General features: G+C 48.3%; 1 protein-coding gene, 1 long non-coding RNA gene and 1 pseudogene across 3 annotated transcripts; all 3 read right to left on the bottom strand.

Annotated features, from left to right (window-relative positions):
• Positions 1-5,532: 5,532 nt before the first annotated feature.
• Positions 5,533-8,000, bottom strand: LOC125980783 (janus kinase and microtubule-interacting protein 3-like). Of its 2 annotated transcripts, none has more exons than XM_068653016.1 (5): positions 7,933-8,000; positions 7,662-7,724; positions 7,162-7,575; positions 6,402-7,041; positions 5,533-6,322 (listed from the first exon to the last, which is right to left on the bottom strand). In XM_068653016.1, exons 4-5 carry the CDS (start codon positions 6,612-6,614, stop codon positions 6,206-6,208), a joined length of 330 nt encoding a protein of 109 aa, XP_068509117.1. In that variant the 5' UTR covers positions 6,615-7,041; positions 7,162-7,575; positions 7,662-7,724; positions 7,933-8,000; the 3' UTR covers positions 5,533-6,205. The 2 variants fall into 2 exon arrangements, with proteins under 2 accessions (XP_068509117.1, XP_068509118.1); XM_068653017.1 differs by having other exon boundaries at positions 7,933-7,994.
• Positions 8,001-8,137: 137 nt separating this feature from the next.
• On the bottom strand, positions 8,138-9,286 carry LOC125980805 (uncharacterized). Its single transcript, XR_007485763.2, has 3 exons — positions 8,781-9,286; positions 8,626-8,696; positions 8,138-8,489 (listed from the first exon to the last, which is right to left on the bottom strand). It is a non-coding gene; the product is annotated as an uncharacterized lncRNA (long non-coding RNA).
• Positions 9,287-9,291: 5 nt separating this feature from the next.
• Positions 9,292-11,439, bottom strand: LOC137840928 (janus kinase and microtubule-interacting protein 1-like; annotated as a pseudogene).
• Between the last annotated feature and the right edge of the window lie 1,425 nt (positions 11,440-12,864).

Genomic DNA, 12,864 nt, shown 5'->3' with positions numbered 1-12,864 from the left:
GGCATGGTGTTGTTCAGTGTGGCATAATGTTGTTCAGTGCGGCATGGTGTTCAGTGCAGGATGGTGTTGTTCAGTGCGGGATGGTGTTGTTCAGTGCAGGATGGTGTTGTTCAGTGCGGCATGGTGTTGTTCAAAGCGGCATGGTGTTGTTCAGTGCGGGATGGTGTTCAGTGCGGCATAATGTTGCTCAGTGCGGCATAATGTTGTTCAGTGCGGCATGGTGTTGTTCAGTGCGGCATGGTGTTGTTCAGTGCGGCATAATGTTGTTCAGTGCGGCATAATGTTGTTCAGTGCGCCATGGTGTTGTTCAGTGCGGCATGGTGTTGTTCAGTGCGGGATGGTGTTGTGCAGTGCGGCATGGTGTTGTTCAGTGTGGCATGGCGTTGTTCAGTGCGGCATGGTGTTGTTCAGTGCGGGATGGTGTTGTTCAGTGCGGCATGGTGTTGTTCAGTGCGGCATGGTGTTGTTCAGTGCGGCATGGTGTTATTCAGTGCAGCATGGTGTTGTTCAGTGCGGCATGGTGTTCAGTGCAGGATGGTGTTGTTCAGTGCGGGATGGTGTTGTTCAGTGCAGGATGGTGTTGTTCAGTGCGGCATGGTGTTGTTCAAAGCGGCATGGTGTTGTTCAGTGCAGGATGGTGTTGTTCAGTGCGGTATAATGTTGCTCAGTGCGGCATAATGTTGTTCAGTGCGGCATGGTGTTGTTCAGTGCGGCATGGTGTTGTTCATTGTGGGATGGTGTTGTTCAGTGCGGCATGGTGTTGTTCGGTGCGGCATGGTGTTGTTCAGTGCGGCATGGTGTTGTTCAGTGCGGCATGGTGTTGTTCAGTGCGGCATGGTGTTGTTCAGTGCGGCATGGTGTTGTTCAGTGCGGCATGGTGTTGTTCAGTGCGGCATGGTGTTGTTCAGTGGGGCATGGTGTTGTTCAGTGCGTCATAGTTTTGTTCAGTGCGGGATGGTGTTGTTCAGTGCGGCATGGTGTTTTTCAGTGCGGCATGGTGTTGTACAGTGCGGAATGGTGTTGTTCAGTGCGGCATGGTGTTGTTCAGTGCGGGATGGTGTTGTTCAGTGCGGCATGGTGTTGTTCAGTGCGGCATGGTGTTGTTTAGTGCGGCATGGTGTTGTTCAGTGCGGGATGGTGTTGTTTAGTGCGGGATCGTGTTGTTCAGTGCGGCATGGTGTTGTTCAGTGCGGCATGGTGTTGTTCAGTGCGGCATGGTGTTGTTCAGTGCGGCATGGTGTTGTTCAGTGCGGCATAATGTTGTTCAGTGCGGCATAATGTTGTTCAGTGCGGCATGGTGTTGTTCAGTGCGGGATGGTTTTGTTCAGTGCAGGATGGTGTTGTTCAGTGCGGCATGGTGTTGTTCAATGCGGCATGGTGTTGTTCAGTGCGGGATGGTGTCGTTTAGTGCGGCATGGTGTTTTTCAGTGCGGCATAATGTTGTTCAGTGTGGCATGGTGTTGTTCAGTGCGGCATGGTGTTGTTCAGTGTGGCATAATGTTGTTCAGTGCGGCATAATGTTGTTCAGTGCGGGATGGTGTTGTTCAGTGCAGGATGGTGTTGTTCATTGCAGCATGGTGTTGTTCAGTGCGGGATGGTGTCTTTCAGTGCGGCATGCTGTCGTTCAGTGCGGCATGGTGTCGTTCAGTGCGGCATGGTGTCGTTCAGTGCAGCATGGTGTCGTTCAGTGCGGCATGGTGTTGTTCAGTGCGGCATGGTGTTGTTCATTGTAGGATGGTGTTGTTCAGTGCGGCATGGTGTTGTTCAGTGCGGCATGGTGTTGTTCAGTGCGGTATCGTGTTGTTCAGTGCGGTATCATGTTGTTCAGTGCGGTATTGTGTTGTTCAGTGCTGTATCGTTGTGTTGTCCGTATTGTGTTGTGTTGTTCGTATTGTGTTGTGTTGTTCGTATTGTGTTGTGTTGTTCGTATTGTGTTTTGTTGTTCATATTGTGTTGTTCGTATTGTGTTGAGTTGTTCGTATTGTGTTGTGTCGTTCGTATTGTTTTGCCTTTAACACTTAGCCTCTAACACTTAGCCTCTAACACTTAGCCTCTAGCACCTAGAAGGTAAATAAATAGGAAGGAAGGACTCACCGGTGACGTCTTTGCCCACGTCCAAGCGTTGTACTTTGTATTTTCATCCTTCTGACATTGGAAAACATATAGCCAACAAACACCGTGGAACCTAAACGAATGAAAGAAAACTATCATTTGGCCACAACCAACATTCACAGATACAACACAATGTGACGTGCGGTGGTAGAGGTTAAAGGTTGAGTGAAGGGCCCTCGTTTTAAACAACTTTTTTGAAAAGGATTGGGAACAAGTAAGACGTATTTAATTTATTTAATGGGAAGTAGTAAGAGCTATTGAATTTAATCTATGTATTATATTCTATTGTATTGTATTCTGTTGTATTCTTTTGGATTGTATTCACACTAACCCCACTAAAACTTCAGCCCACAAAAACTCGCCTCTGGCGCCTAGCCTCTGGCACTTAGCCTCTAACACTTACCCTTTAACATTTAGCCTTTAACACTTAGCCTAGAAGGTGAATAAATAGGGTTAAAGGTTGAGTGAAGGGCCCTCGTTTTAAACTACTTTTTTGAAAAGGAGTGGGAACAAGTAAGACTTTTTTTAATTTATTCAATGGGAAGAAGACTTATTTAGATTAATTGATCTATTTTTGTTCCCTGGCAAAATTCGATTTGCTGCAATTCCAAATTTCCAAAGTGAATGAAGGAATGAAGTCGTTTAAATTATGATTTTGTATAAATTGTAGGCATAGACACAAAATCCACGGCACAAAATGGGCAGACTTTACTTGTTTGAAGAGGACTGGTTACAAGACAGACTTTTCTGATTTATTTAATGGGAAGAAGACTTATTTAGTTTATTTAATCTATTCTTGTTCCCTGGCAAAATTGGATTTGCTGAAATTGTATTTTGCCAAATCTTGACTTGAGACCTGATAGGAAGTATTAAACGCTTAGTTAAATGAAAGCAATTTAAATTATGACTTTGTATAAATACTAGATATTAACAGAACATCTACTGCGCAAAATGGGCAGAGTTTACTTGTTTGAGGAGTGGCTTATTTAAGACTAAGATTTATTAAATCTGTTTGTTTCCAGGCAAAATTGGATGTGATGCAATTCCAAATTTCACCACATGATGGTGCCCAATTTTGACTTCATAGGACATTAAACACTTAGCTTGTTATTATCTTCAAGGTAATCAGATTTGTTTATTATTCTAATGGCCTTTTCAAAACTATTCTGGATTACTACTTTGGATCTATTCTACATTACTCGGCAACAACATACTCTGTAACAGATTAGGCAGTATAATCACATATGTTAACTTGAGAGTGCCCACACTCAATCTACTTATCGTGATGTGTTAAATCAATTACTGTTAGACTCTATTTGTCTGATAATCTACCAAATCTTTGAATTGAAAAATTTGTGATTTAATTAATAGCTTGCTATTATGTTCAGGGTAATCAGACTTGTATATAATTCTAATGGCCTTCTTTTGAAAACTATTCTGAATTACAACTTTGGATCTTATATTACTTTGCAACAATATACTCGGTGACAGATTAGGCAGTATAATCACATATGTTAACTTCAGTGCCCACACTGTATTTATTTATGGTTATTTGTTAAATCAAGTACTGTTAGACATGAAATAGGAAGTGTTTAAGATAAATGTTATGGCTACTCACCATTGTAGCTCGCTCCTGGTCAATGATACTTGTAGCTCGCTCCTGGTCAATGATACGAGCCTCTTCTTGCAGTGGAAAACTTACAGCCAACAAACACCGTGGAACCTAAAGGAAGGAAATTAAACATTAACATTTAGCCTCAACCAACATTCACAGATGTAACGCAACGCAAACTACACAAACGTAAATCTTTTTAAACCTAATGAGTTGTACTTACCGTGTACGCTCTAGACGGTCCACTTGCAAGCAGAAAATAAAGATATTTCTGTTGATAGTCGTCGTGTTTGTATCCGTTGTCTCGCTCAAGGCCATTGCGCCCACAGATTTGAATTTTGGCGACAGTTCAGCCTATTGACGTGATTTCCGCGGTGTAATACCCGCATATCTGAAACGGCAAAGTTAAGAGTAGAGTTAAATAAAGTTTTTAATCAACGCAATCATTTACAACCGTTGACCAGTCAAAATAATGGTCGAAATTCGACGTTCCCCCCAAACGCCACACTCACTCGCTTTTCAGGGTAACAAAAGTACTTCTTTTTAAAAACGATGAGTTGTACTTACCGTGTACGCTCTGGACGGTCCAGTTGCAAGCAGAAAATAAAAATATTTCTCTCGTTAGTCGTATGTTACCATCCGCTGTGTCTTTGTCAACATCGCCATTTTCCTACTTCCTGTTGCGAGCCACGCCCACGGATTTAAATTCTGGCGGAAGAGCCCGCCCATTGGCGTCGTTTTCGCGTATAGCAAATCCGATTGGTTGGGAAGGGGGCGCGGTTATGCAGCCGAGGAGTCCTGTGATCGGTGGGATGTAAAGTAGGCGTCGACGTCACGTCCGCGTCACGTGACCACGACGTGGCAGACGTCATATAGCAACCGCTGTTTTGTTTAGTAGACTTACAGTTGTTATGCATTGACATAATGGCGCACACTCCAAATAGATTTGAATAAATTAAATAATTCTTCTGCCCACTCCCTTTTAAACAAGTTAACTCTCCCCGCGGATTTGAATTCCGGCGGAAGTTTCGCCCATCAACGTCACGTCTGTCACGTGACCACAACGTGGCAGATGTCATATAGCAACCGCTGTTTTGTTTAGTAGATTTACAGTTGTTATGCATTGGCATAATGGTGTGCACTCAAAATAGATTTAAATAAATTAAATATTTCTTCTGCCCACTCCCTTTTAAACAAGTTAACTCTGCCCACGGATTCTAATTTCGGAGGAAGGTCCGTCCATTGATGTCTTGTCTGCGTCACTTGACCACGTAGCGACGTCATATAGTAACCGCTGTTTTGATCAGTAGACTTAGTTATTATGCGTTGACATAATGGCGCACTGGTTAGCATGTCCACCTCTTAAGCATGATGTTGCGGGTTCGACGCCTGATCAATGTTAGCCATGGAGTGAGCTGAAGTGCATGGCGCTGAAGATTTGAATCTTTGAAATGCGCTGAGGTCTGACATATCAGGCAGAATGGTTTGCCATCACGTTCAACAAAAAATAGAAACTTTCCCACTCTGATAAAAACGTCCTGTGTTCATCTACATATTGCCGTTTTGCTGTGCATCTTTTCCCTGCGATTTCGAGAGCCCAATTGACACTAATAGTTTACTGGAATGTGTTTGCCCATCCTACTTTGTGGAATTTCACCACATGCGCTTTTGACCAAAATACCAAATTAAACTCAAGTGAAGCCAACACGCACACCCCCCCCCCCCGCCCACACACACACACACAAATGTTGATATGAACATAAAAGGGCCGCATGAATCCAAGCAAAGAGCCGCATGCGCTTCAGGAATTGCGGCTTGGCCAAACCTGTACTATACAACTTTATTTGTATAAAATTTTCACAACAGCTGTCACACAAACAAAGCGGGAAAAAACGAAGACGTGCGTGTTCCGCCCACGCTGGATTTATTTGCACCTTTGAAAAGACACCGTATTGCCGCAGATGTGGCAAAGAGTACTTTTGGGCATCTGAGACGGAAGGATGTCCAAAGCATCACGTCACCTGCTCTGGTCGGCATGGTGGTGGGACGTTGAGGTCAACCGCTTTGGGGTTGGCTGAATCTTTGGTCGCAGGATGCCACACACTTGAAGACAGAAGCAGAAAAGCAGAGCTAAATGCAAAATGTACTCACCGGTGACTCCAATTTTTTTCCCCCCTGAAGAAATGGATGGACGGGTGGCCCCGGCTGGCCGGTGGGACTCTTGTTATTCTGACCCTTTTTAGTGCGCGTTTGGGGCAACAACCGTTTTTTGTGGCGCTCTCTTCTGGTTCAAGAGTGCCCTGCATGTGAATTTGCCTTTCCTGCCTTCTGATTGGATGAGCGCCGGTGTGACGCGGTGCCTCTGTCACCGTGGCGGGGGGTATACGTCGGCATCGGAGCGTCTGCCAACGTCTGAGACCGGCTGGCAGTGTATCGGAGGTGTCGAGTGCGGTGCCGCTGGAGCTCACTCACCAGCTGGTGTTAGGGCCACAGAATGAAGGCCAAGGAGAAGAATAGAAAGAGAAACAGAAACTTCTCCTCCAATTGTTTGATTTGTCTCTTCTGAGCTTCGATGAATTCTTTCAGCTCTTTGTTCCTCTAGGACGGACAAATGGAAAGTGGCCTTCAAAAGCCAGTAAGCGTGCAAGTAAGTGCCGGGCTGGCTTTGGGCCCTTACCTGTTGCGCGCTGTGCAGCAGATCCATTCTCTCTTGGAGGATGCAAGCGTCGCGCTCCCTCAACTCGCACATCAGGGCTCGCTTCCATTGGTCCACGGCGCTCCTAAGCTCTTCTCTCTGATCCGCCGTCAGCACGTCATTCACGCCAGCGTGGCTGGCTTTTTCGCCGTCCGTGGCGGGGCAGTCCCGCTGCGGTAGCGCCTCGTACAACATGGCCTCCAGCTCCAGGATCCTCTGGGCCGCAATCCTCGTCCATCAGTGGTCCGGCGGGAGATTTGAGGGTGGCTTACCTTATGAGCCTGGTCCATGGAACGCTTCCTGAAGTCCAACTCTTCATCCAGGTAGCCCTTCTGCTTACAGAACATATCCTAGCACAGCTCAAAGTCAGAATTGTTGGGGCACATTGCCGGAGTTCCCCTTGGCTGATGTCGCGTGTCTGTCTACCTTCTCACTTTCCATGTCCAACATCTACTGTTGAAGTGCTGACTTGGTCACTTTGATGTATTCTAACCACTGAGGAAAGGCTGCTGTCACATAAGCAGAATGCGAGAGCGTGCGTGGACGTGCGCGTTACCTTCTCGGCTAGGGTGAGAAGGGTCCTGGCGTGAATCACGACCACCTGCTCCTCGTTGGTGAGATTCTGCAAGAGCCCAAAGGCACAGCGTCAATAAGCTTCTTTCAGCGCAAAGCCTTCCAAAAGTCACATTTGAGCCGCCGAGTCTCGTGGAGTGCGAACATAAGGAGTTCGACATACACTTACGGCGTTATCGCCCAGGATGTCCAGCTTCTTCATCAGATCACTGATGACGATGTCCGGGGGAAAGGCGCAAGGAGCAATGTAAGGTGTTCTGGGACCTCGGGTTAAGGTTAGGGTTGCGAGGGACGCCTTACGTACGCTCACGCCCTCGGCCTCGCAGTAGATCTGCAAAGGGCTGAGGCCGTCTGGGAAACGGACTTGCAGAAACTTCAAGACGGGGGAGCGCCACTCCCTCTCCTGAAAGGCAGAGGCATGCATCCGTCCGTCCGTCCGTCTGTCACATCTCTGGCCTCAACACGCTTGTGCGAGTCTTCCCCCCTCCAGCTCCAGGATGCGGAACTCAAGCAGTTCGTTTTGGTCTCGGATATCCTGGATGTGCTCTTTCAGACGCGCTCCTTCCGCCTCCATCCGCCTGACCTGAAAAGACAGTCAGACCTCATCTGCGGGGCTTCCCGACGGGTGTGACGCCAAGCGACTCCGCCCAGCGCCTTTCTTTCCGTCACCTTTTCGGCCAACTGCTGATTGCTCTGACGCAGCAGCTGCTTCTCCTCCACCCACTTGACATTCTAGAAGAGACAAACGCGTGGACAGCTTTGGAATGTTGTGTCATTTTCATCCACAAATTCTTTGGTTGACTGGAAAATGACATTTGCTTTTCTCCGCATTTTCCCAGCCACGTTCGGGGGGGGTTGGTCCAGTAATGCCAGACGAATGAGTGACTGAAGAATGTAGCTATTTTGTCTGAGAAAAAGGTCTGCTCATTGATGACCTTACCTGTCCTTGTTGCTTCAGCGCTGACTCCAGATCTGCTACTCTGCTTTGATAGTGACCCATTTCTACCATCAGCTTTTCTCTGGTCTGAAAGGAGGAGGAGGGTGGCTCCTCCTCCTCCTTTCAGACCAGAGAACACCCGAGGCTGGGTGAGAACGGGGAGGCTGCGACCCGGCCGGGGGTTGCGGGAAGGGGCGCCACCTTCTCCTTCTCGGCGTCGTAGTCCCCTCCGCTGGTCTGGGCGAGCAGAGCGTAGGCTCGTTGCAGCGCTTGATATTCTTGCGTCAGCTGGCGGTAGCGAAGCTCCGCCTCCTCATGCACACGCCAATGCAACACAGCACTAGTACCAGAATCAGTCAGGCCGGCGACAAAGCACCCGCGACGCAAAGACGAGTCCGATTCCAGGCTGAAGAGGAATGTTTGGCGCCAATACGCTGGCAGAAATGGCGGGCTACCTCTTCGGGTTCCGTGGCGGGGGTTCTGTCGGTGTGAAAAGACAAGGACGATCCGTCCGAGTCCACCAACACGTCTTCGTCGTAGCCGTAAAATGTTTCGATGACCTGCGGGCGCGGAAGCAAACATCTCTCTGAACAAACTGAAGCGACACCTCACGATGAATCGACGAGAGGAACGATAGCGAGAAAAAGGCCATTTCATCTTGCGCAACACCAAGCAGCCGCAAACAAACAGACTCACCTTGCAGGACCTCACGCTTTGTTCCTCCTCAGAGATTCTCGACGTCGGTATCGTAGCAGCAAATCTCTCTCCTGTCGACACAAATAATCCGCCTTTGAGATTCTTTGGATGCAAAGGGAACGAACGGCTCCGGCGCAGAAACAAACGCGACTCACAATGACATTTCTGACATGAGCTCCTGTCTCCAGAGCCTGAAAAACACGTCACCGGCGATGATTGGAGGGACGCTCGTCTTTTCCAAAAGTGACAACTACAGGGTGTGTCAGGGTTTTCCAGATTATCTTTATCGTATGATTATGTTGCTTTGACTTTGACTGCAACCTGTAATAAATAATATTATTTATCCCTTATTTATCCCTATCATAAGCGATAGCAACTTCCTACACAAAGTTGTAAAACACCCCTTGCTATGATTTGACTAGAGGTCAAGGGCTTTCTCTATTCAATCCACGCTTACACCCACCCTGTTTCTCTTAATAAAAATGCTCGTGCAGGAGCCGAGAGTCAGACTTCATTCGTACAACGGATGGACTCTCCACCTGCAGGTGTCCAAAAGAACTTACTTGTCTCCCGTGTGGTTCTTCCAAAATAAGTTGGAGCGAGCGCAACTCTAACAGGGTGCATTTTGCCACTAGCTCCCTACGGACAATGACGTCGCGCTCGCGGCTAATGGTTGACGGGCTGAGCAGCCGGGCGAGTCCGTTGTTTTCAGCGCACAGCGAGTGGCAAAGGCGCTGACAAAACGGGAGCTTTGAGCTGCTGAAAACGGCAAAACAAGTCTAAAGCGTGTTCAAACGCGTGCGCACAATGCTCCTGTTTGAAAGGTCGGAATTTAAGGGGCCAATTTTTTGGATGGCGGCCGCCGGCCAAGCTTTGGACGGAAAAGGTTTCCTGGCGACAGCGAGCGAGCGCGGCGCTGCCGTACGTGCACCGAGTCGCCTGCCTGAAGACCTTGGACAAGTCGTCGATGATGTGCCGCTGCTCCACAACTTGAAGGAACTCCATTTCACCGTCCTGCTGGCCGCAACCGCGGTCCAGGTCATTGAGCGAACTAGGCCTTCTCTGTGGAACACAAATGCAGTGGACTCTGTTGGCACGCCGCCGTTGTCCACGTCGACTTACCAAGCTTGCCATCTCCTCGTTCTCCTGGGTGACAAAGCGCACTTTGTTTTCAAGGCGAGACAGCACCAGCGAGAGTTCTTCATTCTTCCTGCTCAGGCGTTTGTTTTTGTACAGGAGTGGCAGAAACTGGCTTTCTGTTTCTCTCAGTCGCTTTAGCTGCAAGCATGAAGTGCGGGATGTGAAAGACGCACAACACGCGGGCCAGAACGTATCCATTCCTTTTGCATCGGTTTGAACGGAATCGTGGCATTGGCTCCCAATAAAAGACATCTACCAGGCAAGCGACTCGCCGCGCCGCTCAACTAATAAGCAAGCGCAATGGGTGCCTCGCTGGATGGCGCGCATCAAACGTAGCGCAAACCTTCAAGCGTGCCGTCAATAAATTACCAGTTCATCGCGTTCTTCAGAAAGCAGGGCGTTTCGATCCTCCAGTTTCCTGATGACTGCGCTGAGCTCAGCGATTTTCAGATGAAACCGTCGCGTGTCCCGATCCTCCTGAGACTGAAAACGCCCCGCAACACACACACACAACCACTCGTTCAAAGTTCAAAACTGTTTTTGTGCGACCTTCCTCCAGCAACGAACTAAGTCATGCGTACTGCAAGTGTGTGATGAGGTGGCTTACGCTATGAAGGGGATTGCTAGTAGCGGCGTTGACCCCACTTCCAGGGTAGTTTAGGCCCGCCCTTTGGGAATCCCTCAGGGCAGCGATCTGCTGCTCGGCAGCCTGAGTCTGCAGCTGAAGGCGGTGGACGTGGCCGGCCCCAGGGCTTTATCCAAAACACTAACCGCTCTGTCTTTCAGCTTGATCTCATCCATCTGGATGTACAAACGGGGAGCGTTCAGGCAGGCGGGCAAACTCATTTGCCAGAATTGTGACAAAAACAAAGAGAGCAACCGGCCAATTTTTTTCTTGAATCGACTAGAACACCTTTGCTGTGACAAAAGCGAAGCGAGCAACCGGACATTTTCTTCTTGTGAAATAGAATAGAATGCCTTAGGTGTCATTGCACTGCAGGTATACGACGAAATTGGGAACATAGCCACGCACCGCGCATCTGATCAGTCCTACCAGTCAACGGATCTCCCTCTCGCAGTCTCTCTTGGTTCGGCTCAGCTCCTCCCGATGCTGGTGATGAGCTGATCGGAGCTCGTCCGCTCGGGACCGCCAGGCCTGCTGGGCCGCTGCCAGGGCTTCTTCCGCGCTCCTGGTGGAGGCGACACCGCTCGGTCTCCCAACACCGCCGCGTCTCCTCCACCTCCGCCAGCAAAGCGCCCCCGCTCCTCACCTGAGCAGACATTGCGCCACACCGGGCCGTTGAGACCGCAACGGAGCGCCGCGACGCTTACTGGGGACAAGCTACACAATACGGTAGCGGCCGCATCGGAGCCCGACGTGGCGTGCGGATAGTCAGACACGGATTGAGCGGATCACCTTGTCCATGGAGTCGTCCCTCAGGCTGAGGACCAAGGCATTCAGTCGCTGGATCTCTCCATCTTTGATTTTGATCACTCTCCTCAGCTCCATTTCATACTGCCGCAGTAATGTCTCCCTGGTAACGGCTAACTCTTTCTGCTTCTCCTCATGGAGTTTGCTTTTGAGTTCCGTCATGGCGGCGGTGGCACAGTGGTGGTCCGCCCGCAGGTCCTGACTTCTCTCTCTCTCCAGACAGCTGACCTGACATGACTTAGACTTAGACAAACTTTATTGTCATCTTGTCTGCACATGGTGCATACAAAACGAAATTTCGTTGCATACGTCTTACAACAAAGTAGTGATATTGCAGTTGAATAGAAGTAACATATCCTATGAAAATATATTGTCAAACGCACCTCTTTCATTAAGGTGCCCCCGGCTTCCCGGTAACGGGTTTGTCTTAGCCGGGTTCAGAGATTCGTCCGTAATCTAACCACCCGAGTTAAATTAACTCCACCGGAATCAATCTAATTTCTGTACGACGCCAATCCCTCTCAAGTCACCCGAAGCTCGAGCCGAGTAACTCAATTCGAGGCAAGACTTCGAAGTGACCGCATCGTATTGATGGCTCCCCGCTAATGTTTGAAGTTCTTATTACGTTACGGATATTTTTAGATGTCTTTGTTAAGGCCTCAGGGATTCGTTTGTATAGCGCACCCAAGCACTAGTTTTGCCGAAGTAAATGTTGATATGGGTCCGTTCCACTTGGTCGCTCATGAAGCGAGCCGACCAACTTGTTTATTCGAAAGAGAATCGAATTAATAAAAGTGTGACAATAATAGCATTTAAGAAGAAAATTAATGCACTTTATATTATTAATTCTAACTTCTTATATGTAAATCTAGCACTTAACTGTCGGAGTGCTTCACCCCACTTGATTGCTTTAAAAATTTAATTCTCTAACATGTTCGGAGTTACGTTTTACGCGGCCCGTCAAAAGGGGGAACGGGCCTGCGCCCTTCAAATAATTAAATTACTTTCAGTTCTACACCAAACTAATAATCCAATTTAAACACTTCCGTTAATTTATTCAGACGAAGCAAACTTTCAAACGAATTGAAATTCACTCGTGTCTCAAATAACTACGAAAGTTATTCAATTCTCTACAATTGTCTGATGTTACTTTTATTTATTACGGTCAGAAATCAGAATCAGAAAACCTTTATTGTCATTCTACATAGTACAATGAAATTGGAGACCTCCATCCAGTGCATGAGGTAGACACAAGTAACATAGTCAAGTAATCGACTAGTAGAAAAGTAGATGAAATAATCAGAAACAGTAGTGCGGACAAAGTGCAGTAATAGTGCAGGAGGAAAGTGTCATCAGTGTCGGCTGGAGTTGAGGGCGGCTATGGCTTGGGGAAAGAAACTGTTTCTGAGTCTGTTTGTCCTGGTCTTCATTTGCCTGTAGCGTCTTCCAGAGGGCAACAGGTCAAACAGGGCGGAGCCAGGGTGGGAGCTGTCCGCTGAGATGGCCTTAGCCCTGCTGAGGCAGCGGGTAGTGTAGATGTCCGTAAGGGAGGGGAGAGGGCGGCCGATGATCCTCTGGGCTGCCTTCACCACTCTCTGCAGCTTCTCCCTGTCAGCGGCGGTGGAGCTGCCGAACCATACTACGATGCAGTAGGTCAGTAGACTCTC

This window comes from Syngnathus scovelli, chromosome 14 (genome assembly GCF_024217435.2).
Source record: "Syngnathus scovelli strain Florida chromosome 14, RoL_Ssco_1.2, whole genome shotgun sequence".
Lineage (NCBI taxonomy): Eukaryota > Metazoa > Chordata > Actinopteri > Syngnathiformes > Syngnathidae > Syngnathus > Syngnathus scovelli.
The sequence above is the reverse complement of the archived record's forward strand: the minus strand, read 5'-3'. Positions and strand labels throughout refer to the sequence as shown.

What these genes read in the sequence shown, in the direction of transcription:
- LOC125980783 (XM_068653016.1), bottom strand. Translation starts at nt 6,614, where the DNA reads ATGTTGTACGAGGCGCTACCGCAGCGGGACTGCCCCGCCACGGACGGC. An exon ending in TGCTGCACAGCGCGCAACAG is followed by an intron (nt 6,323 to 6,401) that starts GTAAGGGCCCAA and finishes TGTCCGTCCTAG; the next exon opens with AGGAACAAAGAGCTGAAAGA.